We start from the raw sequence: 27,870 nt of genomic DNA, 5'->3' as shown, positions 1-27,870 counted from the left end.
GTTCTAATTAATTATACATGACAGTAGACTGCATTTTGATACATCATCAATAAATGGAGTATAACTTCTCATTCTTCTGAGTATACATGATATAGAGTTACATCAATTGTGTGATCACCTGTGCACATAGGTTAATAATGTCCTATTCATTTTACTATCATTCCTCCCCCCATATTCCCTCCCCTCCCTTAACTCCCCTCTGTCTAATCCAAAGTATCTCTAGCCACCCTCCTTATTGTGAATTAGCATCCACATGTCAGAGAAAACATTCAGCCTTTGGTTCTTTGGGATTTACTTATTTTGCTTAGCATGATATTCTCCAGCCCCATCCACTTACCAAATGCCATAATTTCATTCTTCTTTAAGGCAGAGTAATATTCCATTGTGCATATATACCACATTTTCTTTACCCATTCATTTGTTGAAGGACACTTAGCTTGGTTCCACAGTTTGGCTATTGTGAATTGAGCTGCTATAAACATTGATGTGGATGCATCACTGTAGTATGCTGATTTTAAGTCCTTTAAACTCTTCCAGTGACTTCTAAATTAAAAAATTTACTTTGCCTTTTCTCTTTCTCTCTCATGACTGACACTGCCAGATCATTCCTCCCTTTTGTCTTCTTTAAACAAAATCTTCATGAAATATTCATTACTTAAAATATAACAAATGCCCATTATAATTTGTGAAACAAGTTATGCAAAGGCTTTCCTAATAAAATCTTTGATTTCTTTTTACTAATGCAATCTCTACATACTTGTACCTATGAGACAATTTTCTTTGTATGCTTATTAGACACCTTCACAGTCTACACATCCCTACTGAAACTTATTAGCTCCCTTTCTCCTATCTGCTTACCCTCTTAAGGTCCCTCTCTGGGACTTTGACCTCTTGGTCAAACAGTCATCCACCCAGACACACCAGGATTTGTTTCTACCTCTTCATCTTCATCAGTCTCCAACGCCAACACTGTAACAACTAACCTCTTCCAGATAACATTGTTTTCTCCTGTGCTGCTGACAAAGCTTGAATCAGGCCTTCACCATTGGTACCCTGGTCCCTACCCATTGTTCATACTGTTTTTCTTCCTTCTACTTCTTTGCTCCCATCACAGCCCACGTATTGTTTATTAGCTCTGTCATCTGCATTAGTGACTGGTTTAAACCACAAATCTGGCCATGCCACTTACTTGTTAAAGTATTCTGTTTTCTGTAAGGAGAGATTCCTGGTCCTTATCATGAAATACAGATCCCTTCATGCTACATCCTATCTTAAACTCTGTTTAAAGAATATTAAACTACCTAGAATTTTGAACATGTTACACTTAGTTCATACTTCTTATGTTATTTGGACATTCCATTCCCTCTTTGGTGTTTTGTTTTGTTTTGTTTTGTTTGGTACTGGGTATTAAACTCATGGGCACTTGACCACTGAGCCATCCTCAGCCCAATTTTGTATTTTATTTAGAAACAGGGTCTCAATTGTGTAGCACCTCGCCTTTGCTGAGGCTGACTTTGAACTCATGATCCTCCTGTCTCAGCCTCCTCATCTGCTAGAATTATAGGCATGTGCTACCGTGCCCAGCCTGTTCCCTCTTTTTAAAGTGCCTGTCTATCATTTTTCCAATGGGGACATTTCTTTTTGTATTTTAGTCTTCCCTGTCAACCATACCTCTTCAGAAATGATTTCCTTTCCTTTTCCTGCACTCTTGAACAGGAAGGTCACTTCCTGTTCAGGGTCACTCTCTTCTCTTGACCATTTGTGTACTAATATATTGAAGTAATTTGAGAAAAGTTAAATATCTTACCATGTGGCAACATTGATGCAAACAGAGTTGAGAGCTTTCTACCATGTACATCTGGGATCCAGTCATCTCTCCCACACACCTGGAGCTTTTTATTGCCCTCAGACTGAACTAGTCTTCTTGTAGTTGTACTAAATTGTTTGCAATATGCTCTATCACATCTGGATACTACCAGGAACAGTATTCCTCCCTTCTTTCTCTGGGCAGCAATTCTTCATTCTTAGGGTCTCAGTTAAAAAGTCACTTCCTTCACAAAGCTTTCTCTGATCCAGACACCAATGTTGTATCCTTATGGTCTCTGTGTTGCTACTAATGTCCCCCAAAGACTCATTGTAACTGGACTCTGTTGCTTACCTTATTGTTACTGCATTCCAGAACCAATACAGCATCTGGACCAACAAATGCACATACGTTGAAAGAATTAATAAGAATAGAGAAATCCCTGAAGACCACAGAGTTTAGGAAAACCGTCAAAGGAATAAACATACTTTTCACGTGCTTTAGAGCTCCAATTTAGTTGATTATTTTAATCATTGAATTATTTCAGCAGTTCTACGCAGCTGACATATATTTTGTGTAGGTCCCTATGTATTGCAGTGGTCATATATTTGTTTTGTTGCAAGCATTTTCAGATATCATGTAACTGTGTTTATTTATGCCTCTGTGGTAGTATAAGTCCTTTCAGCAGAATCATATCATACAAGATAGTCTCCCTTTCCATATTCTCTTAGCAATTATGATTGCATTCTATATTTTAAATAACTTATAGTTAAAAGTGAGTTTTAATGAAAAAATTGTAAGCAAAATGAGAAACTCCAGAGCTGTCATCCTCAGACACTGACCCTGTGACTCTCCACAGACGACGAGAGTCCAGGCATCTCCACCTCTTCATGCCAGCAGTAATGGGATTCGTCGCCACTACGACATCAATAGTGTATTATCATAATATTGAAACATCAAATTTCCCTAAACTACTTTTAGGTAAGTATGATCAAGGATATTTTGTTGTTGGGTTCCCCCACCCCCAAAAGAGCTATTCATTTTTCTTTTCCCACACAGTGTACTGGGTGGAGAGTGGGAAGCATGAAAAAAAAACAACAAAAAAAACCCCACTGTGATTAATCCCCGTGTCTCCAGGACATTGAGTCTCCAATATATTGGCCTTTGGGGTGTGTGAGGGTATGGCAGGAAAAAACAAGTGGATACATATGTTGGGTCTGAGGCTCCCAGGAGTTGTACTCTAAGAATCAGAGAACTTACAAAGAGCTGCTACCCTGTGAACAAGTTGTCTCCTCTAGTTCCACATGTTTCTGCTTGTGGCTTGGAGTTCTGTGGCATCTTTCAAAGGTTCCAGCCTTGCCCTGATGCTGTGGGAATGCCACATTTCTTGATGTACGCAAGTGCACCAGGAGTCTTTCTGCAGCAGAGCATGCTGAAGAGTAGGCTGTCCTGAGAAGCAGCTGCCTCCAAAGCCCAGCTTCTTTCATTTGCATTGGGTCTTAGATTGTCCAGTTAACCTCTCTCACCTTCTAGTCCTGTAGAAATCAGAGTCTGTCCAAAATGTTCCTAAGTTCATTTTTGACTTAGGCTAAAGTAATATAACACATTCTTTTTCTTGTATTTATTTATTTTCACAGTAAAATGCATTTTGACATATAGTACACAAGTGGTGTGCAACTTCTCATTCCTCTGGCTGTACATGGTTCAGAGTTATTCCACTAGTGTAATCATATATGTATTCAGGGTAATAAAGTCTATCTCTTTCTAAGGAGCTGTATCCAATACTCTTTGTCTCATCTTTGTATTCCATGATTTATATTTTCATGAAGAGAGACCAGATGAAAATATAGACCATGGATCATGGATGAGCTGCAGGGGGCTCGTGAGCCTCCTAAAGTTGTGAGGAGAATTGTGTGTTGGTATGAGTGAATGCTTACAATTGCTTAAGTTCCACAGATCTCATTCAATTGTTATAACTTTTATATGATGCAAATGATGTCACTGCTGATATAAAAATTAGAAAAAGAAATGATTACAGTGCATTAGTAGTATCTTATTTCTCCAGAAGACATTAAAATTTAAAATTGGTGCATGGAAAATAATGATCATTTCATTCTATGTTGTGTCCCACTGTATGATTGGGCAAAGTCCATTTAATAAAAAAAAAGGTAGTCAGGGTTAAATGTTAACTTACATGTATTTTCAAAATCTGAATTAACAAAAAAACTCCCCAGTATAAAATGACATGCAGACAATATTGCAGAAATCTGAACATGCTAAAAAGTGAAATTTACAGCTGGCAATAGCCAAGGTTTGGTAATCTTGGTTTATCTGCTGTAGCCATGTTGGTGGGTGCATACTAGCAACATATTATAATTTTAATTTGCATTCTCCTGATAACTAATGATGTTGAACATCTTATGATGACTTTACTCGTCATTTGTTACCTTTGTGAGATCTCTATTATCTTTGTTAATTGACTACCGACGTATTTTGTGCCTTTTAAAAATTAGGTTTCATTTTATCATTGAGTTGTAGGAGTACTTTGTATATACAGATATTAATATGTCATTGCATGTGTGTTCTAAGAATATTTTCTTCCCAGTCTCTGGCGTTCAAATTAATTATTTAAAGGAGTCTTGATGAACAGATGTTTTAATTTTGATGTAGTATAATTTACTTTTTTTGATCTTATGTTCAGTTCCACGTCTTAAGAAATCTTAACTTTTCTCCTGCTTTCTTTTAGAAGTTTTATAGTTTCAAAATTTTTAGGACTGTGAGCCACTTTAAATCCATTGTATATGTGGTATAAAGTAAGGTACCATGGTTCTTTTTGTTCCAAATGAATATTAAGATGTTTTAGTAGCATTTGTGAGATAGGCTTCCCATTTATCATCATCTTGTTTTGGTAGCTCTATTGAAAATCAAATTTAAAAAAAGAAAATCAAATCAAATGACTGTTTAAGTATAATCTATTTCTTGACTCTATTTTCTATTCCTTTGATATATTCATGAATTTTTTATGCCACTGCCATTCTGTGTTGATCACTGTAGCTTTAGAAGTCTTGAAGTTATATTGTAAGTTATATTGTAAGAAGTTATACAATTTTTTTTCCTCCAAAGATTGCTTTGGATATTCTGACTCCTTTGCATTTCTTTATATAGCATAGAATCAAGTTGACAATTTGTAAAAAAAAAAAAAAAAAAAAGTCCTGGTGGGGTACTGATGGGAATGGTATTGAATGCATAGAACAATTTGGGAGAGAATTGACATCTTGATGATATATCTAGTCTCACAATGTGTTCTTCATCTATTAAGATCTTCTTTTATTTCCCTTAGCAATGCTTTGTAGTATTCGGTATAGAGGTCTTTCATATCTTGTTAAATTTATTATTAGTTTTTTCCTTGCTGCTATTGTAAATGGAATTATAGTTCAGATATTACTTTCCAATTACTTCTACCATTGTATTAAAATACAGTTGATTTTGTGACTCAATCTTGTATCTTGCAATCTTGGAAATTCACTTATTACTTCTGGTTATTGCTTGTAGGCTTCTTAGGATTTTCTATAGTAACAAAAATGCCATCTGCAAATAGAGACACTTATACTTACTTCTTTTTTGGGGTGTGGAGGGTATTACTCAGGGGCACTCAACCATTGAGCCACATCCTGGGCCTTGTATTTTATTTAGACACAAGGTTTCACTGAGTTGCTTAATGCCTCACTGTTGCTGAGGCTGGCTTTGAATTTGTGGTCCTCCTGTCTCAGCCTCCCCAGCTGCTGGGATTACAGGCATGTGCCACTGTGTCCAGCTATACTTACTTCTCTTCAAACTTTTTATGCTTTCTTTTTATTTTTAAACTTTTTTTTTTGCCATATTACTTAATAGAACCTTCAGTAAAAAAGTCAGATGGGCATGGTAAGAGTAAAATTCTTATCTAGCTCCTGATTTTAGGGGAAAAAATAGTTTCTAATAGTCGTGATGTTAATTATAAGCTTTTCATAGAAAAACTTCATCTGGTAAGTTTTCTATTTAGAGCTTTCTTTAACGGTTTAAAAAATTATCATAAGGAGGAGTTGAATTGTATTGAATTTTTGTCTTCATCCTTTGGGAAAATTGTACTGTTATTATGCTAAATTGTGCCTATATATTTTTCAAATGATAAATAATGCATTCCTGTGATTGATCACACATATTCATGATATATTATCGCATTTTTAGATTTTGCTAGATTTTATTTGTTAAGACTTTTTACATCTATGTGGTGAAGGATACTGATCTGTTATTTTCTTGTTAATATCTTTGTCAAGTTTTCATATGCTGGGTTATACTGGCTTCATAGATTGAATTGAAAAATATTATATATATATATATTACATATATATTAAGATTTTTGTAATTTTATTTGTTTCTTACATATTGAATGTAATCACTACTGAAGTTATGAGAGCCTGTAGTTTTAACTAAGAGAATTTCAAATTCCAAATTAATTAACTTATTAGGTATAGACTCCTCAGAGTATCTTTTTTTTTTTAATGTCAGTTTTGGTAAGTCAAGTTTTCAAGAAAGTTTCAATTTATCTAAGATTTTGGATATGTTGTCATAAAGTTGTTCATGATATTACCTAGTTATCCTTTTAACATAAGTAGAATATATAGAAATAGGTCCTTTTTCATTCCTAATATCAGTCACTTATATTCTCCTTTTCTTGATTAATCTAGCTAGGAATGTACCAGTTTTCTTGATCCTTTCAAATAATCAATCTAGTTGATTGTATTGATTTTATTCCTTTTATCAATTGTTTGTTTTCTGTTTTATTGCTTTCTGCTCTTAGCTCTATTTCTTTTTCATCTTTTTATTTATTTTGTTCATTGTTCTTCTTTCCCTAACTTTTAAGATAGAAATGTAGGCCATTGATTTTGGTCCTTTTTCTCAAATACATCTCTAAGGCTATATACTTTTCTCTGTATCTTACTTTAGTTGCATTCCTTAATTTTAGAACATAGTGTATTTTCATGATAATTTAGTTGAAATATTTTTTAACTTGCCTGATGATTTCTTCTTCAACATATGGATTATTAGAATATGTTTTTGAATTTCCAAATATTTGGAAACCACTAGGTACCTTATTGTGTGGAAGGATCCAAAGGTTACCCCCATTGTCTCTTGCCTGGTGTTCCTTCCGTGTTGTGCTGTCCCCTTGAGTGGAACCTGTGCCCTACCTCTACATGATAGAGTAAGGCAAGAGTGAGAGTGCCACATCACTGTGCCTCTGTTGAGACTACAGCCCCACTCCACACCTGGATTGCAGCCCAATGACACTGTGAAGCAGAGAGCTAAGCCATGATTAGACTTATGACCCATGAGAACTGTGAGATAAGAAATGAATACTAGTTTAAGTTGCTAAGTTTGTTATAGTCCATTAAGGAGCAACAGAAAATTAATAGACTTATAATTTTGATTTTTAAAATTTAATTTCATTTTTATCAGAATGTGATCATATTTTATATGTTTTATTTTAAACTTCTTGTTCTTGTTTCTTGAGAGAGTGTATAGTCTGTTACTAGTACTGTATGCAATTAACATGAATGTATGTTGGAAGATGTTGGGTACATTTTTATAATACCAAAAAGTAAATTATTTAATAAATAGCAAATAGTATAGGTGGTTGCTAGTGTTTGGATCTTCTGAGTCTTCATTAGGCTTATGCATATTTTTAATTGCTTTCTGAGAAACTGACCCTTTATTATTATTAAAAATAGTTTTATTTCTGATAATACTGTTTGTTTTGAAGTTTTACTTTGATACAAATTTAGCTGTCCTAGGATTCTTATACTTATTGTTTTAGTCATAGATTTTTTCTATTGTTTATTTTCAATCTAATTTTTATAATATTTAAGGCAAATCTCTTCAGTCTGCATAATTTGGTCCATTTTCCCCATAAATACATTCTATTTCTATATTTTAAGCTAAAACAAGATATATGTTTGAGTTTGTATGCCAAAGCTCAATTATTTTTCAAAAAGGAAGTTGTAATCACCCTTAGCTTTTCTGGCCCTGATAATGTTGTCCATACTGTATTATCTTATGTGTGCTTTAGATTTCCTTTTATCCCATATTCATTTGTACTAATCTTATTTAAAGGTCAATGTAGATTGAATCCTTGCCAACATGTCTCTAGGAATGTCACTGCTTCTAACTCGTATTTGTTGCAAAATGTTGGCTGTGGTTATGAGTTGGTGTAGATTCCTGCCTTTCTGGCCTGACTACTTGAGGTCTGGGTTTGCTTCGTTAGATCCTTGTTCTTTGTGTTTGCGTAGGGTATGGTGTTTTAAACTATCTGTGTGAAATGAGTCATTTATGCTGGCATGCTGGTCTGTAAAGCAGAAACTCTATTCAGTAGCTACATAACCATGGTAATTCCAGGGAAATAGTAATGAACATATTTATGGGAACTAAAACACACTTACCTATTGGATAACTAACATAGACACCAACTTGTGAATTCTTCACAAGATCAGGGCTCTTAAAAAACAAGGCCAGACATAAAACCACTACACCTCTTTACAAGCTTCTTTATGACTTACCATCTGTCACATATGACCAGAATGGAAGTCTTCAACATTTTTGAGTTATTTTTAGATGTCCATGGATTAGAACAATTAATATTATTATTAAAATACCCAACACAATTTACAGTTCAATGTAATCCCCATCAAAATACCAGTGATATTCTTCAGAACTAAAATTCACGTAGAAGCACAAAAAACACCAAGTAATGTTGAGTTAAAAAAACTAAGCAGGAGATATTACACTGTGTGGCTTCAATATATACTACAAAGCTATAGTAATCAAAATAGCATGATGTTAACATAAAAACAGACACAGAGGCTAATAGTACAGAATAGTGAGGTTGGAAATAACCCCGCATATTTCCAACCAACTGAATCTAGACAAAGACTCCAATACATATATTGGAGAAAGAATAACCTCTTCAATAAATGGTTCTGGGAAAGCTGGATATTCACATGTAGAAGATTAAAACTTTCACTCCATATCATAGTTTTGATTCAAAATCCCCAAAGCACATTAAAACGTACACTTCTTTCTTATTAAGTAAAATTATGTGCAAATAGAATACTTAAAATTGTCATTGCTATTATAAAACATTTTATTTTATTGAAATGTTAGTCAAGTTTTTAAAAATATCGGGAAAAATTGCATCTTTTCTTTTTTTCCCTTGTATTTCTGCAGCCTTATTCCTGTATTGGGTAATGGCCTTTATTACAAAAACAATAAAATTGGTCAAGTATTGGCAGTCTGGGTGGGGAGTATCAGACCTGCGTTTCTGCATCACTGGCATGATGGTCATCTTGAATGGGCTTCTGATGGCTGTGGAGATCAATGTCATTCGGGTCAGAGTAAGTATCTAATGATATTAGTTTACTTATTGTGATGCAGGGCCTCAACAATAAAGGTTAAGTCAGCCAGCAGTTATTAGTATTTAAGATGATAAACAAGTGTGTATGATCCGCACGTGTAAATATAAAGTTAAACAAATCACCAACCATCAGGATATTAAAGTTTCAGACATCTCAGTATGACCTCAGAATCTATACAGGTGTTGACTGTGTGCCTTTCATACGCCAAACATTAAACTCACTTCCTATTATAGATGACCTTTTCCCCATCATCTGTGATTCGTCCTAAACACAAAATATTGTATTCTAGAAATTTGTAATTAAAAAGAAAGTAGTTTTATCCTTTGTGCCCATTTCACTGATGAAGCTTCTATGGTGATAACTTTAGGTATATATCCAAAGTAATGTGGTCAAAACTTATACTCGGCCTATAATTACAAATCTGTTGTCCTTTCCACTATATAATGTTAGTTATGTTGTGTGAGATACTACTGACTGACTTTTCAATATTCATTTTCTATTAGAGAACTCTGAATTTGCTCTGAGTGGACAGTTCTGAGTGCTGCAGCGAATGTGGAGACCATCCAGTTAATATCAGACAGATCACAGTTCAACAGAGCAACTCAACAATGGTGTTGATAGCACATTTTAAAATATTACTAATATAAAAATCTTAACTAAGTTGATGCTATTAAAGATAATGAAAGATAGGTTCTTTTAAAAGTCTACTTGATTTTTTTTTTTTTTACAATTCTGGCATTTAACTAGTTAGTGAAAACAAAAAGGAAATATTTCAAAGGGTATTTCAGAAAGGGATGAAAAAAGTCATTAAAATATAAAATTTGGTGGCCTAGAATGAAAACATAGAAAAGGTTAAAATTATATTTTTAATATATATAAAAAAAATTGGGCTCACGTTACACTGTGGAATTCTTCTTGGCCACAGAGGTATGTATTCTTCATGAACCCTCAGAAAGTCAAGCCTCCTGAAGACCTCCAGGATCTGGGTGTGAGATTTCTTCAGCCATTTGTGAATTTGCTATCAAAAGCGACGTACTGGTGGATGAACACCCTTATCATATCTGCACATAAAAAGCCTATTGATCTGAAGGCCATTGGAAAATTGCCAATAGCAATGAGGGCAGTAACAAATTATGTTTGCCTGAAAGATGCATATGAAGAACAAAAGGTAACTGCATGTCCATAATTATAGAGAATTGAATTAAATAGAAAAGTGCAAAGCTTAGATAATTCCCATGGTTAAGGAAGAGTAGATTTCCTCCATCTGTCTTACTCAGTGGTTTTTAGTCATGTTAATTGGATCACTGAGGGAAGACTAGAAGAGCCAGTGAAATATAGGTATGTTATTTGCTCAGCCAACACGTGAGGAAAGACTGAGAGAGCAGTGTCTTTTTTTCTGGGACATAGGACCAAGTGGAAACTAAAAATTAAGTTCAATGAACTTAATCTGTGGTACCACATCATATTTATAACTCATGGGATTTTTATTGTCTTTTCTCAAGCATCTTGTGAATAATTTTGTAATATATAGGTAAAATAGATCATATTCACTAGTAACTACTTTCAAGAAATTAAAATTCTTAAACTAATTATCAACTAAAATTTATATTCTGTAGTCTCAACTAGGGAGACTAAATTAAAGGGTGTCACCTACTTATTCCGTGTATCATCTCATATGTCTCCTAAAATTTCATTTCTTCTAATACTTTGCTTGTGCTTTAATAAAAATTTAAAGATAAGAGAGAGTCTTTGTGTATATATATATATATATATATATATATATATATATACACACACACATATATGTGTATCTATCTATATCTATAACTATCTCTCTCTATATATCCAAATTCTTTACTTTGCTTTATAAGGCAGATAGCAACCTGGAACCATGGATTGGCTGGGGTCTGTGTAGGCCTCCATATGGATATTTTCAATTTGACTGGTTATCAATCTGAATAGTCATGTATGCTACCCACAGTGGTCAATATGGTATATATTGCAACCATTACAAATATCAGGGTCACTTAAAATATTAGTATTCCCAACATCACTGGAAGAGATTAGGTTAGAGTGAATCAATGAAAGAGTTTTTGGCTACTCTAAATCAAGACCAACACAGCATTTATGGTAAATGATGAAAATGACCTCTTGTGTCAGAAATCTGTTATGAAATTATCATTGCAGGAAATGATTACTACAAATGAACCTGAGTCATTTCTCTGGTTTTACCTCTGGGGGAAAGTATTGCATCAAAACTTCTCTGCTAGGAGTTGGGGAAGTGGCTCAGTGGCAGAGCTCTTGCCTAGCCATGTATGAGGCACTGGGTTCGATTCTCAGTACCACACAAAAATAAATAAATAAAATAAAGGTATTTTGTCCATCTATAACTAAAAACATTAAAAAAAAACTTCTCTGCTAGAGAAAAAATTTAGAATATAAACTAAGAAGAGTTTAAGTTTTCTGTGTGTTCTCTACAACATAGACTAGCTTGCACTTGGTGTGTTAATGTCTTGCATCACCAAGATTAAGAAAATAACCAGATTATTCATTCAGAGGGGAATTGGATAGGAAACACAACTAAATTCTGTTTTATTGAGTTGGTTTCTTTGCCACAGCGGAAAAACTTTGTCCACCTCTTTCTCAAGATATAGTTATTGTGATGTTTCAGGTCTTAACATCTTTACAGTCAACAACTGTAGATTTGTGAAGCCTTGAGTTAATGTAAGCGTATATGCCATTCCTCATTTTGCATTTCTTTGATACTTGGCAAGCAGAAGCCTACCATAATTTTTTAAAGTATTGGCAACCATTCATGAGGAAGGGGAAAATCTGGATGAGAAACAAAATTGAGGTTGGGTAATCTGAATGTGATAGGTAGATCATTACTTATGATCAAGTAATTTCAGAAATATTGACTAGTTTTTCAATAACCTTGATCCTGGTACTTTATAACATTCATGACAGATGTGTATTTTCCAAATCAAAGGGAATTAAAAATAAATTTGGCCTTAAGAATTTTGTGTTTTCTTTTAACAAGTAAAAATAATACAGAGTCTCAGAAAATCTAGCCTATGTATTTTTTATTCTATTTCATTAAAGTGCATTAAGTAACTACTATTTGCATGAAATTGCTATATATTATTAAAGGATACAATATTATGCATGCTGTAATGAGATTTATACATTTGTCTTCAAGTCATTAAAATATCATTGGAATTAATCAAAAGGAATTTATAGTTACTAGATGACATTAATCACTACCCTAGATGATTTTATTTTGTTTTCCTGGCTTTTCTTTCAGAAGAAAGTAGCAGATCATCCGAATCGAACTCCATCTATATGGCTTGCAATGTACAGAGCTTTTGGGCGGCCAATTCTACTGAGTAGCACATTTCGTTATCTAGCTGATCTGCTGGGTTTTGCTGGACCTCTCTGTATTTCTGGAATAGTACAGCGTGTGAATGAAACTCAGAATATGACAAATAACACAACAGGTGTAAGTTCATAATGCTTTTGAAAAGAAACATATTGTTGACAGTTTTCACTTTAATTGTCACTTAAAAATTTTTTTAGTTATTGATTAACCTTTATTTTTATTCGTTTATATCCAGTCTTGAGAATCAAACCCATTGCCTCATACATGCGAGGCAAGTGCCCTACCATTGAGCCACAACCTCAGCCCTAATTGTCACTTTCTATCAATGCAGTTTTATGAATAATTCAAACAGACTTTTTAACAGAGAACTGAAATTAAAAAAAATAGTAATTCTTCTTGTGGAGAAAAGCATGTGCTCATTCAATGTATCTGGCCAAAAACTATTTCTCAGATTCAGAGCTGGTATATAGTTAATAAGCATCTCTCATATGCTAGAAATTTTGAGCAGAGATTTTACATAGATTATCTTATCTTTATGGCATTTTTTAAGAATTTTCAAAGTCACTTTTTGAAAGGCCTGTGACCAATAATACTTGTAATGCAGTTTGTAATAGTCTACATTTATGTAATGAAAGCTGTCACATCATTTCACAATGATCAGAACAAGTCTTATGATATCTTATTAGGTATTTTTCTACTGTTTGAGTGATCATATGATATAAAATGCTATGTGTTTTCTGTTATAAATACATAATTTAAAATTTTCCATCCTTCAGAAAGTGCACTATGAACTTCCTAGGTTGTTTTTAAAGATAAGATTCAACTTCCCCAGTTTCACAGATAGAAACTCTAGTTCAGGTGGATTGGCTTTCCTTTTCCATTTTCTCAGTCCTTTTTCTTCACCTATTAAAATTTTATGTGTTATCAAAGCCTACATTGAATGCTGCCTCCTCAGCAAAGACTTCTCTGATTGTTTTTGTTGGAATTGGACTCTTCCTGTTGGCAATGACTACATAAGCTGTTCATAAGGAGGCACATTACTGTGGATACTTATCCTTCTGAATCATAAGATCTTTAAGCAGGACTGTGAACTCTTCATACTTGTGCACACAATGGTTAGCCCAGATCTTTGATACATCAGTGTCCAATTATTATTAAAATGAATCAGATATTTCTAACATTAAATACTTCTGTGATGTTTAGTGCCCACTTAGCTTAATGAGATGCAGATATCTCAATTCCATGTAGAGAGGTTCCACCTCCCTTGTTCCTTACATGCATTAGCCATGTTGGTTTTCTGAGATGGAACAGAACTTGTGTATTTTTATGTATCCCCAAGACAGATGAGGAATGGACCAGAAGTAGAATTTTATTAGCTCTCAATCATAAAAAGTGACAAGTGTCTTCATTACTAAAATTACTGTATCAAGTGTTATCTTTCCTTCTCTTCTAACAAGTTACCACATGCTATTGTTACAAACAAAATCAATCTGTTTTGTATATCCAAATGGTGAATTCAGTTATATTTCCACTAAAACAATTTTTCTTAAGTTATGCTTTGTCCCTGGAAGTGTTGCATGGGTGAAATCAATAGTCAAATTACTTACTTTATAATATATGGTTTGTTAATATAAATTAAGATATATGAAAATTAGAAAAAAATGCTATATATTATTAAAGTAATACAATTTACAGGAATTATATTTTTGTACCATTGGTCTTGCTGACTAGTTATCAGTTTTGTGATTTCTACTTTTTTTTCTTCCATGTTTTTTATCAGTACATTATAATTGTACAAAATGATGAGATTTGTTGTTGTGGTTTCTACATTTAAATTAGATTCTAAACTAATGGTTTTTTTTTCACTACTACCCATTTAACTAATGAAAAATACATCTTTGCAGGAAATGAACTCAAAATTTTTTGAAATTGAAAGTTACCTTTTATTCCACAGTTAGGCATTGCAAGCAGTCTTAATAATCAATTGGGATTTTAAAAACCCATTGAATTTTTAAAAATTTTAAATTTTAAAAATTAAAATGTTATTTAAAATAACATCAAGAAGAATACTTAGAAACCTTGCATATGTAAAGCATTTAGCAATGATACTTAGCATTTTGAGGGCACTTAGTAATTGTTATTTTATGCATTGAATTAGTTTATATTTGGGTCTTTGGTTATTAGGGGGAAAGCAATACTTGCCTTATCGTGGCTTATTTAATAGCTAAATTATAAGCATTGCGTTTTCATATTGAAAAGTTATGTGTCCTTTTAAAATGCAAAGTGTACAACTGATAGATGAAAGGACTTATTTTAATTTTTTCTTTCTTTCTCTTGGGACAAGATTTCAGAAACCCTCTCATCAAAAGAATTTCTTGAAAATGCTTATGTTCTAGCAGTTCTTCTCTTCTTGGCCCTTATTCTGCAAAGGACATTTCTTCAGGCTTCCTACTATGTGACCATAGAGACAGGCATTAATCTTCGTGGTGCTCTATTGGTATGTACAGGATTTGGTGATTTTTGTTTCTTGAAAATTCCATGCGCCAGCCAGTAAGAGACATAGTAGTAGCATCAGTTTTTATTTATTTATTTTCATTTTGTTTTCACTTTTATATTGCAGCCACAAACATTTCTAAGATCAACTTACTGAAAAAAGAGCTAATTTTAAAAACCCATTGAATTTTTAAAAATTTTAAATTTTAAAAATTAAAATGTTATTTAAAATAACATCAAGAAGAATACTTAGAAACCTTGCATTTACTTTTTACTATTGCTAATTGCGCTTGAGCTTAGGTTTAAATTTGAGTATATATTTTGATTATTTGCTAGAAAAAATGTTTATATTTAATTGAGGACAAAAAGGAACTATACTATAAAGGAAATTGTGATTGATTTAAGAAACTGTTCATAGAGAATTTTTTTTACCCTTTCTCTCAAAACATTCAAAATTGTTTTATTTTCCAATGAAAATAAATAATTATGATATTGATTGTAAGTTTAGGGTTTCATGTGCATTTTTTTTTCTTGTAGGCCATGATATACAATAAAATCCTTAGGCTTTCTACATCTAACTTATCCATGGGTGAGATGACTCTGGGACAAATCAATAACTTGGTTGCTATCGAAACCAATCAACTCATGTGGTTCTTATTCCTGTGTCCCAACCTATGGGCTATGCCTGTCCAGGTAAATTATTATAAGTAAGATTCTCATTTGCAGTAGACAGAAAGCAGAAGGAGCAGCAGTCAATATTTAACTAGATAAAAGTTATAATTTTTGCATGTGCTTGATGTTATTATATTCTTTTTGTAGACAAGGAAGCTGAGACTCAGAAATGTTATGGTACAGGTTAAGAAAGTGGGATTTGGAATTATACTGCTTGGGTTCAAACATCTGCTCCACCCCACATTTGCCCAAGTGCTTATCCCTTCAAAAGTGTTACTTCCCTTACCTGTACAATGGCGGTAATAAACATACTTGCCTCATAGATTTGTAGGAATTGTCAAGTTGAAATAATTTGACATATGTAAAGCATTTAACAATGATACTTAGCATTTTGAGGGCACTTAGTAATTGTTATTTGTGTCGTTGCCCAAATTCATGCAAGTCACAGAGCCAAGATTTGACCCCTTTCATTTTGACAAATTCTCTAATAGCATTTATAAATTATAGCAATTTCTTTACTCCATTCCATGGTTTCGTTAGCTAGTATATTATGAAATGTCAAATTTTATAAGATGGTAGAAACACTGAGAAGCTGGAGGACTGTTTCGAATGTAAAATAGCATTTTCATGAAGGCACATGATTATTATACAATGGGGTAAAAATAACAGAAGAAATAAATTCAGCTTTTTCTTTGCTGTCACAATGGATATTTACACTAAATTTTGCATCCTGTATTTGAAGCTTATACTGTGGATCTCATTAGATGTTACCTATCATATGTCCTTGTGCACTATTCCTAATAAAGAATATATGATAATTTTAAAAATTACTATTTGCATTTTTAATTTTTAATAGAAAGTCAAGTCGAATAAAAACATGCACATATTGCCTGTTACAAAAGTAAAATAAAGATATATTTTGTCTCATTTTATTAGGTAGCTGACTATATGGTATAATTTAAAGTGCACCAAAAATCCCAGATTGCACCAAATGATTATATCTTGGGTGATCTTAAGGAATATTTCATTTGATTGGAATTCCCCAAATACCTAATTGGTTATGTGTTGTGACATTGCCACCAGAAAGCTGCTGTCACTGGCACACATGCATAGATTGAATGTTTGAATTGCATGTATATGATGCCTCAGTTGACATTTTTGAGCTGTGATAATGGAGCTGCTAAAAAAAAAAAAAAATCAGGGAGAAGAGGAGAGCTGGGTTAAATCCTGAGTCTTCAAAGGAAAAAGAAAACAGTGGCAAACCAGAGAAGGTAGGCATAAATAGTTCAACCTTGAGTTTTGGGAAACATTTAGAAAGAGAAGTGAGATAAGATGGGGCACCAATGGAGGATTCTTAACAGTTTCAGTTAGTCTCAGTCTTCTTGACATCAAGTGACTTTTTGAATCATTAAGCAAGTGAGAAGCTTTCATCTACACAGAAACATCGTATACTCACTTATGATGCTGCCCCCTACTTCCCATTCCCATCGCTTTGAAAAGCTAGGACAATTCCAAAAGAATATGGAATGGCAGATTTATGGTGAGTGTCATCATTTCTGAAATTGTTTTTCATGTTCCTTTAAAAATTTAAGACTATTTTATAAGGTCAGAAGCATCATGGGGCCACTCTGCAACTTCATGCAATAAGTTGGTTTGACACCAATTTTACAAATCATCGTACTAAAAATAAATTCTTAGTACTTAGCCTTCCCCAAATAAATCATAGTAAAACCCAACTGTCACAGTTGAGTTGACTTCCAAATAAACTTAATATAATAATTAAGAAATACTACATTTTCACTAAAAATATTTCCTTTCATGCAGTGGCTTCCACAGCTCCATTCATTTTCCCTTTTCCATATGTTTTTCTTCCTAGATCATAATGGGAGTGATCCTGCTCTATAATTTACTTGGATCAAGTGCATTGGTTGGTGCAGCTGTCATTGTGCTGCTTGCGCCAATTCAGTACTTCATCGCTACGAAGTTGGCAGAGGCTCAGAAGAGCACTCTTGTAAGTAACATCTTTTGGAAAAATTTATTAGGAAAATCTAGTAGTGCTGTTTTATTTTTATAATATAGGAAGTTAATGCATACCACTTGGGATAATTTAGAAATCATTATATTTCATTTCATTTGTTAGGCAACAAATGTGTACTTTATATGTTGGAAAAACAATTTTTTAAAGTGAGATGGAAATTTGAAGACTTGATTGTCTTTGACTCAAGATAACAGAATCACACACACAAAAAAAAATCTTGATCTTTTTAAGGGCCACGAAGTGATGAAGCTTTAGATCTTCTATCACTTGTCCAAGAATATTCTTAAGAATGCTTTGAGACCTTTGGATGTCTGTTACTCATGTGGAATCAATAGACGAGTGAAGGATGGGATTTGGTGCTTCTGAAATTGAATTTCCTTCGGGTTGATTCACACCATGTGCTGACCTATGGGGTTACGTGGAAATGTTTTAGTGGCAGGGGAGAACATTTGTGGTCAACTTGGTGAACAAGGAAAAGCCCAATTATTGACCCATTCTGGCTTCAATTTGCCATGCAATCTCTTTGAGTAAGAATTAGCTGCTTTTGAAAAAATATTTGCAAATAATAAAATTGTTGACAGCATGTTTAGAAGTGAAGTTTGATTAAACATGAGCAAGACTGTGTTAATCAGGTGTGAAATGTAGAAATGCAGCTGCTGATGGAATCCTTTCTCAAGCTGGTGTTTCCACTATGACAAGCAAGCTGTGTGCCACGCTCATGGATTTTATCACTTGTTTTTCTGCTGCTTCTGGTGAGGTTACTCATTATTTCTGTCTAAGCCATCTGCTCTTTTTATTTGAGCACACAAATATAGAAAGGTGTGGAATTGGACCTAAGTGTAGATATGACTATACTCAAACATCTGTCTTTCATTTAGTTGTTTATACCATATTCCTTCACTCATTTAACAATCATTTAATAGGCATTCAAGACCCTGTGGAGACAAAAAGATGATCAGAACACAGCCCATTTCCTACTTTTGCTTTTTCCTATCTGCCTTTTGGCCCCTCCACTATCCCTTTGGATAGTTGATAGGTCAAGTTGTATCTTGCTAGAAATTCTACTCCCACTGTTTGGTGGTGGAGGGAGCTCAACAGCTGATTAAATTTGGGCATGGGTATCTGCTGAAAATCTCTCTATAATTAATCCCAGTTGTTAGTAGCCGGGGAATCTAATTTAGACTTTAAACAAAGCTTACAAAGAAGCATGGAGAAATTCCTGAAGTTAAAGACTTGGTTTCCATAACCGTATGCTGAAGTTGTAATGTGAATGCCCACATCATTGTACCCTCACATCCCCAAATAAGAAGCAATCTAACTATTCGTAAATTCATTGTTTTTTGTTTTTTTCTTGTATGTGTGAATGATAGTGTTGAAGAGAGAACAGAATAGTTTAGATGTTGGGAGCCTTTGTAAGTTTATTTATCATTTCTCAACATGTGTGTCAATGTTTTCTGCAGATATTATTCAAGGAAATCATATGAAACCCAAAAATTTCTTTTAATATAGTCTCAAGCAACAGAGACATACATGTTTTTAGGTGGAGAGAAATTTTGAGGCCATCTCGTTAAACTCTTTCTTCAACAGTCTCCTCAAGTTGAAAAGACTGAAACCCAGAGAAAATGAACTACTTCTGGGAATTTCATAGCCTCATGAGTGGCAGAGATGGTCAGAAATTGAGACCTCCTCAATCTGTGTACACTATTTAGTCCTGCCTTTCTGGTTTACTTGGATGAATTGCATTATACTTTATTCCTCTGTTTTATAGGATTATTCCACTGAAAGACTCAAGAAAACGAATGAAATAATGAAAGGCATCAAGCTTCTCAAGTTGTATGCCTGGGAACACATCTTCTGCAAAAGTGTGGAAGAAACAAGAATGAAAGAATTGTCTAGTCTCAAAACCTTTGCACTTTATACATCACTCTCCAGTAAGTTGCTGTTGCTCTAAGAACCAGTGATGGGAAAAGTGATCAACAAACACAGTCTCCTCAGTTTCCATTACAATCAGTGAAACATTCTAGGCATTAAAGGAAGCCTGTGTATCTTTGAGGCATGTGCTGTTCATTAGTCCCTACCCACACGAAGCTGTTCACATTTAAATTAAAGACCAGGGCAAACACAAGGTTAGAGTCAAGTAGAACTGATTTTGATTCCTTGTAGTTTGTGTGTCCTGGGCCATTTTACTTTACACACTGAAATCCTTGATTTCTTCCTCTGTGACATGAGGAAGGTGATGTTATTAGGACCTATGATTAAGACCTCTTATCAGTAAAATTGGGATGGCAAAACTGGTTTTCAGTAAACATTTCTGTAAGTTTATTTGACTACACTACTATTGCTATTTTTAGCCCCAAAGATGCTTTGAAATTATCTACAAGATTTTTTTTTTTATCTCTTTGAGAGCTTATGATATGTTTTCTTGAAGACTGTCCTTAAAAGACCATTTTTCAAAATTGAGGGGAAAAAATATCATTTTCAAGCAAAAGAAGTCAAACTTTATTCACATAAAACTCTTTTTTCCAATGCATTTCAAGAATTTTTAAATAAAATGTTTTGTTCTCAAAGTGTGATGCAGCACTCTCAAAAATAACGGGCTCATGTTAGTATAATTTACCAAACTTAGACTGTCTCTGCTAATATTTTATTTGTGAGTCAGTTTTGCTCATCCCCATTGTCCCCAAAGACCTTTGACAATTGAAAATTTGGAAATTTACATGTTGTTTTTTCTTGAATTATAAATATCTTCAGATCTTAGAGATTATGAATGCTTCTTTGTGAAATAGGTTTATTGAAATTATCGAGTGTACACTCTATTATAGGCCCTGTGTCAAGTGCTTTGTATTCATATAAACACTGGCAATGCCTAGTGCTCAGTAGCCCATCTTCAGTTTCCTCATCTAAAAATTGGTGTAATATTAATACCTGCATCATAAGAATGTTGTGAGAACCAAATAAAGCCATAATGTGACGCTGCTTAGGAAACGTTAAAGTGTTAGATGGATATTATTCGTAGAGCACCAGGCAAAGACCTTTTAAAAAGGAAGAAAGAAAAAGAAAAAAAACTGACAGTGTAGGATACTGGATACTTTTGGGTCCTTTGGGGCAACCTGAAATCACATCCAGACGTAGCAAACTGGCAACTATCCAATCTTGGTCTGTTGCTTGGTGAAGCCTCAGTTTTCTCAATGATAAACTAGGATGTATTAATTGTTTCTTGGGGAATTAAATATGGTAGTATGTGTATAGTGTTTAGAAATGGTATCTGCAAGTATTAAAAAACAAAGCTAAACAGAACAAATACTAGTAGAACTAAAGATCCATTTCTACTTGTGCAATCAGTGCTTTTCTTGCTTGAAACACTAATTGAAGGGAAAAGAAACTGTTGAACAATTTTGTAGTCTCCATTGCCAAAGGTTCACATGCTATTTATGTGTTTAATTCATTGGCGAAGGCAAAGAAGGACTCTATTTTTCTCTTTCCACTTTGATAAAGTTTTATAAGGAGAAGTAGAAAGAAGATGAAGATTTTTGACCAGAAAGATCTGAGTTTTATTCCAAACTCCATCACCTCCTAGTTTAGAATCATGCATGTGACCTTTCCTAAGCTATTTCCTCATTATTGTGAATTGTCATTGTAGACATTAAATATGAGAATGGAGAGAGAGAGAATTTTTTAATATTTATTTTTTGGCAGACAAAACATCTTTGTATGTGGTGCTGAGGATCGAACCCGGGCTGCATGTATGCCTGGCAAGCGTGCTACTGCTTGAGCCACAAATATGAGAATGGAGCCGGACACATTGGTGCATGCCTGTGATCCTAGTGACTTGGGAGGCTGAGGCAGGAGGATCAGAAGTTCAAAATCATTCTTAGCAACTGCAAGGCACTAAGCAACTCAGTGAGACCCTGTCTCTAAATAAAATACAAAACAGAGCTGGGGATGTGGCTCAGTGGTTGAGTCTGTGAGTTCAATCCCTAATACCAAAAAAAAAAAAAAAAAAAAAGGAAAGAAAAGAAAAGAAAAAGAAAAAATGAGAATAGGTGTAAAATGACAATCACACCTTAGTTATTGTGAATTGTTTAAATTATAGCAGAGCAAAGTGGTGCCAAGCATAACACTGGGCCACCAGACTGCATGGGTTCAAATCCCAGCCTTGCCGCCATGAACTTATCCTCATCTACATAATGAGACACTAAGGTACCTGCTGCCTGTACCTTGGACAGATTGCTGTCTCAGAAGTTGTCAGAAAAATGGTAGATACTTCTCACTCTTTCCCAAGAGGAAATTATTTAAAGATGCAGAATTTAAATTAACTCTAAATAATAGGAAGGTAAAAGAAATAGACTTAGAAATAGGGTGGCAGTAGAGAAAGAAGACTGAGGCAGAACCGTGGCTCCTTGTCTGTGCTAGTATGAAACTCGGGTCAGTGTTTGAATCCTAAGTACTGCACAACAACTTATATTTGATAACTAGTTTCAGGTTATACTTGAACTTGCAAAAGCAGTGTGATTCTGCTCTGTACAGTGGAAGGAACAGTTCATGAGCTAGGATGCTTTCTTTTAACCCAAATCTTCTTCTCTTGAAAAACTGAATTCTAACACTATGCCATTGCCTGGCTCTGTGACACTTCACTTAATCTTTTGGACCCTTGGACCCTAAAATTCTATGGCTTATGAACAATATCACCATAAATCACCAACTTGGCATTTTTATTTTTATTTATTTTTCTTAAAATATTTTTGACACAACAACTTTATTTTATTTATTTATCTTTATGTGGTGCTGAGGATCGAACTCAGTGCCTCACACGTGCTAGGCAAGTGCTCTATCACTGAGCCACAACCCTGGCCCAGGCATTTTTATTTTTACAATGACTTTCAAATGCTAGTATTTTAGCCTAAAATATGAGTTTTCTTTGTTTAAATTATACATACCATGCTCATCAATGATAATGACATATTTTCCTGGAGAGAGATTTAAATAAGCAGAAGGTCTAAGATATGGAGTTAGTTTATTTACTGAAAGATACATAAATAAAATTAATATCACTACTGGTAAGCAAACTTCCAAAGTTTTGTCAAATTCTTTATCTCTTTTTATTTTATTTTATTTTATTATTATTATTATTATTATTATTATTATTATTATTATTATTATTTTGTACTGGAGATTGAACCGCAGAGCATTTAACCACTCAGTTAAATCCCTAGCCCTTTTTTTATATTTTATTTAGAGACAGGGTCTCACTAAGTTGCTTAGGGCTTCACGAAGTTGCTGAGTCTGGCTTTGAACTCCCAATCCTCCTACCTCAAATTTCTGAGCTGCTGGGATTAGAGGTATGTGCTATGGTGCCTGGCCAAAATCTCATTTTTAAAATGCATAATAACCCAATTTTCATGTTTAAATTAGGTTAGTAAACCAAACAAAATAAAGTGTAAAACCTCTCAAGAATGCACATTTGTTAAATTCTAATAATTTGCATCATTAAAGGATTATTTTATCCGAGTTCCATTGCTGTAACATTTCATAAGAAAAAATAATTCTTCAATAAAGAGAAAGAAATAGTTTCTGGTTAAGAATAATATGTGGGAGCTCACATAACCATAGAAAAGGAGATGCCGACTGGGAAATGTTTGTGAACTCCAGACAAAGTGTTATTTAAAACGCTTTGTCTTCCTGTCTTCAAGGAATAAAGTAATAATAGATGATTAATTAAAATTACTGAAAATGTTTTCACAGTTCAATGAAACTAATGTATTTAATTTCTTTCCACAGTCTTCATGAATGCAGCAATTCCCATAGCAGCTGTTCTTGCTGTAAGACACTTTTTTTTTTTGCTTGTAGAAATGGAACCAAGTCAGTGTTTATAAATGATGTAGGAACAAGAATGTGTGGGTGGTAACATATATTTCTTCACTTCTGCCATTTCCTTCTTTGAAATTTCCATTGCAACAGTTCTAGTCCTGGTTTTCGTAATCATGACACTGTAGACATTTTGGCCCATTTAATTCTTTATTGTAAGGGGGTGTTCTTGGCATTAGGATGTTTAAGAGCATCTCTGACTTCATCTATTGGATGTCAGAAGCACTCTCAGTTATGACAATCAAAAATGTCCTTGAATGTTGGCAAATGTCCCCTAGGAAGCAAAATTGATAATGGTTGAGAACTGACTGTTCTAATCTCAATGACTTGGTTCCTATACATTTTTACAAAAGATGATGTAGAAAATGTTAATTAATTCCATTATATTTCATGCTAAAATAACAAACCCAACAACTGGTATTATTTTTAAAAATGTTAATAAGTTTTCATTGGACACCAAAGCTGCAGGCTTAATACAGATCCATAAACCAGGAGAACATTCTTTTTTCTCTAAGAATGTTTAGTGTAGGTTGGAAAAAGCCTGAAAGGCTGTTAACGATTCTGAGTTTTCTATCAAGTTATTCCTCCTACTCAGTAATTTGACAGAAATCAGTTTCCTATTCTGTAACTAGAATGTGTCCTGACTTCCTCACACATTTATTGCTAGGATGACATGAAAACCAGTAAGAATTCACCAATAGCAGGTATTGTTTCAGTTAGGGAGTTTGGGATAAGGTAATTATTTTCACAGTTGCAGAGACATATGTTAGTTTTATAAAATTTTATGTAAGCATGTGTGAAGCTTTCTCCAGCAATCACTATAGAGAATTTTTTTTTTTTTTTTTTGTGCATAGACATTTGTGACCCATGCATACGCCAGTGGGAACAACCTAAAACCTGCAGAGGCCTTTGCTTCACTGTCTCTCTTTCATATCCTTGTCACACCACTATTCCTGCTCTCCACCGTGGTTAGATTTGCAGTCAAAGCCATCATAAGGTATGCACTAAAATGTTTGGAATTCTTTGCTTGCTTGTTGAATATAGGAACAATATGTGCTCCTGGTAGGAAATTTGAAAAGTTGTGAAAAAATAACATTAAAATCATTACTTAGAGATAATCATTGTTAAAATGTTGGTATGCTATCTTTCAGTTCTTTATTTATTTCATATAAAAGTGATCATTTTAAAATTTGAAAAATGAACTTATATAATTTTTGGTTTCTTCTTTCAATTGTTGTTTTTATTATGTTCCCTTAGTTTTAGAATACTTGAGGTTTACTGGTTATTCTGTAGTCCATTGTTTGTAAGTATTCCTTAATGATGATTTTTATTTTATTTTAAAAAATTTGTTCTTTTTAAATATACATGACTATGTATTATTATACTCTGCTAGAGTGTAATATTCTGACATATTATATGTACATGGAATATAACTTATTGGAATTAGGATCCATTTTGTGGTTATATGCGAAGTGGAGTTTTATTAGTGGTATGTTCATATATGAACATAGGACAGTTATGTCTGATTGGAAAGACAATGGAATGAGATGACGATCTTTTTAATAGAGATTTAGAATGCTTCTGTTTTCTCCCTAACATATAGCATGATTTAGAATGCTTCTGTTTTCTCCCTAACATATAGCATTGAGATAAACAACTTTGTTTGTCTTTGCACTTTCCCCTGATGGTTTTGGTTAGACTTATGGAAATGATGATAGCAGTTCCCATAGTATGAACATCTTTAAGGTCCTTGCTGAACATGGCTATGTTGTTTCCACTGAGGAAGTGGTAGTAGGTCAAAAGGTGTTTGTCTATGTGTGTGTGTGTGTGTGTGTGTGTGTGTGTGTGAGAGAGAGAGAGAGAGAGAGAGAGAGAGAGAGAGAGAGAGAATTTATTAATATGTTCATAATGTTTTCTACTGAAGCCATGCCAATTTATGTTGTATGGCAGTGATGGAAGAAAATAGTCCCATCTACACTTCATATTCTGTTTTAATTTTAGTTAAATCAGGCAAAACAACAACAACAACAAAACAGGTTCATAGTCTGAAACAGAAAGATACGCAGAACTATTTGGTGTTTTGCTCGTTTTAATATGCTTTTAGAGTGTTTACAACCAGTGTATTCTTTGTCTTACTTTTATCTTCCCATAATGCATAACTGTGAATATGGATGTGATGTGATAATGCCAATTTCCTAACCATTTGAAAGCATGTTACCAAGCCACGTGTACTACACTGTGTGTAGTGTAGTTACTGTATTCTAGATTCTATTATAAGCAAGGAAGCCTTAAAGTGGTATTTTTGCTTTTTGCTATACATTTTTTATAAACTTTATAAAATCTCAGCATGTTATGTAAACAGTCATTATATTTATATCTGGCCTTTGAAAAACATACCTAAATGTTAGAAAACTGGAAAACTGAGTCCTTAAATATATGGAGTATGCTTTTTGCCATTGACAGCAATTGTAGATCATCTCTCATAAGATTTTAAAAATGAGATCATATTCCTGGTATCTATGTATTAGTGAGAAAACTAGTATTTAGTGTTCAAAATACCAGAATCTCCAGTTTTAGGCAATAGTTTATGTTCACTTACTAGGGGTTTAATTCTAGATAGCATTTAAATGCATATAAATTATCCTATTATAAATTAAACTCAGCTAGAATACAGTGGTTATCATAACATAACTTCAATCCTGTTCTCTAAGTTGTGTCATTAATAACATTTCGGAAGCTGTTAGAGTTTAAAGCTCAGGCCCTCTGGCCTCATCTGCCCTCATTTTCTTATTGTTCTGTCTTCTGAACCACTTGCATAGATCACTAGCCGCACCGTGTAGCACCACTTCCAAATTAGGCAGTGCTCTGGAAGAGAAGCTACTTCAAACAATAAAATTGATAGATGGCCAGAGTCTGCTATTTTGGTCCTTATTTTCATTTTCTCCACTTAACTGCTATCCCTTTCATGGTTGCGCTATTAATTGGAATTTGACTTTGCACTCTAAGTGGAGATAAAAAGCAGCTGATGACTTACAACAAAAACTCCTCTGAAACCAGGAGGTTATCAAACATCAAAAGGACTCAAAGAGTTGATTTGAAAAAAAAAAAAAAAAGATAAAAGTAATCCAGGAGTGTTTCTCAAATCCACTGTATACAGTTCTGCTGTAGTAAATCCTGGTACAGTTGTGGGTGGATAATGTCCCTTGTGTATTTCTGCATAGCATTCTCCCTTCTGTACATCTCAGAGAAAAGGCATTTGCCAATTTGATAAAGACCAGTCTATGTTCAGGGCTCAGTTCCAGATTACCCAAGCCATAGGCCAAATAGACTCTGCTTATACAAACTTGCTTTTCTAAAATGACCTTCAGTGGTTGATTTACGGGTCCTACAGAGATGGCTGGTCAACAGAGGATGCCAATACTTTTTCCCACTGTGTGTTGGTTCTGGGAACCCAAATGAACATTTTCCCAGTGTTGATTGGGCTCAGCATTTTCCTCTGTGCCTGGGAACCCGTGATCAGTCTTTGATGCCAGTTGGCCCACAGTGAGTTGAAAGGCCTGTTTATAATCGGAGACTTTGGTCAGCTGATTTTGAAATCTCCTCTTCAGGACTGTGGAAGTCATAAGTTCTTTGATGCACTCTTAATATTTGGTGGGTTAGAATGGGCCGAAGAAGCATACTCCCAAACTTGTGTCATGCATGCATGTAAGAAACTTGGAACCTTTTTTACCAGAGGAAAATTCCATGCCATGTAAAATTCTCTGCTCCTGAGAAATTTTATGTTTTCTTTTGAAAAAGTTTATAATATATTAAATGTATCAGAATATTATATATAGTAAATACATATTTAAATTTAAATAAATATTAAATAAATATTTATTATATACATATATATGATAAAAGAAAGAGGCAAATATGCTTCAGGCTGTCTTCTTAAACCCACAGTATCCTGTGTTTGAGTTTTCTGGACCTTTTATGGTACAGAGTTATAGTCTTTATTTGCAAAACAGACTGAATAAAAGCCACTATTATTTAAAGTTTTAAAATACTTGAACAAGAATGAGGTTTTGTTTATTGTTTGTTTGTTTGTTTGTTTGTTTGTATGTTTTCCATGATGCTGTCTTACTTCTCTATTTGTTTTATTTGTTAGGAAATAACTTATGTGTTGTGCTTT

At 33.9% G+C, this 27,870-nt stretch overlaps 1 protein-coding gene across 13 annotated transcripts in view; it reads left to right on the top strand.

Annotated features, from left to right (window-relative positions):
• Positions 1–27,870, top strand: part of Abcc9 (ATP binding cassette subfamily C member 9) — a 128,163-nt gene that overhangs the window by 9,590 nt on the left and 90,703 nt on the right. For 10 of the 13 annotated variants that reach the window (XM_076854177.1, XM_076854175.1, XM_076854179.1 and 7 more), the window contains 10 exons: positions 2,664–2,785; positions 9,062–9,228; positions 10,175–10,417; positions 12,554–12,748; positions 14,973–15,125; positions 15,659–15,814; positions 17,670–17,804; positions 19,600–19,762; positions 23,610–23,650; positions 24,551–24,693. In XM_076854177.1, coding sequence (XP_076710292.1) covers positions 2,664–2,785; positions 9,062–9,228; positions 10,175–10,417; positions 12,554–12,748; positions 14,973–15,125; positions 15,659–15,814; positions 17,670–17,804; positions 19,600–19,762; positions 23,610–23,650; positions 24,551–24,693 — 1,518 coding nt within the window. The remainder of the gene's footprint in view (positions 1–2,663; positions 2,786–9,061; positions 9,229–10,174; positions 10,418–12,553; positions 12,749–14,972; positions 15,126–15,658; positions 15,815–17,669; positions 17,805–19,599; positions 19,763–23,609; positions 23,651–24,550; positions 24,694–27,870) is intronic. The other 3 variants (XM_076854182.1, XM_076854187.1, XM_076854186.1) reach the window with 1 other exon arrangement.

This window comes from Callospermophilus lateralis, chromosome 4 (assembly GCF_048772815.1).
Source record: "Callospermophilus lateralis isolate mCalLat2 chromosome 4, mCalLat2.hap1, whole genome shotgun sequence".
In the NCBI taxonomy this organism is placed as follows: Eukaryota; Metazoa; Chordata; class Mammalia; order Rodentia; family Sciuridae; genus Callospermophilus; species Callospermophilus lateralis.
The sequence above is the reverse complement of the archived record's forward strand: the minus strand, read 5'-3'. Positions and strand labels throughout refer to the sequence as shown.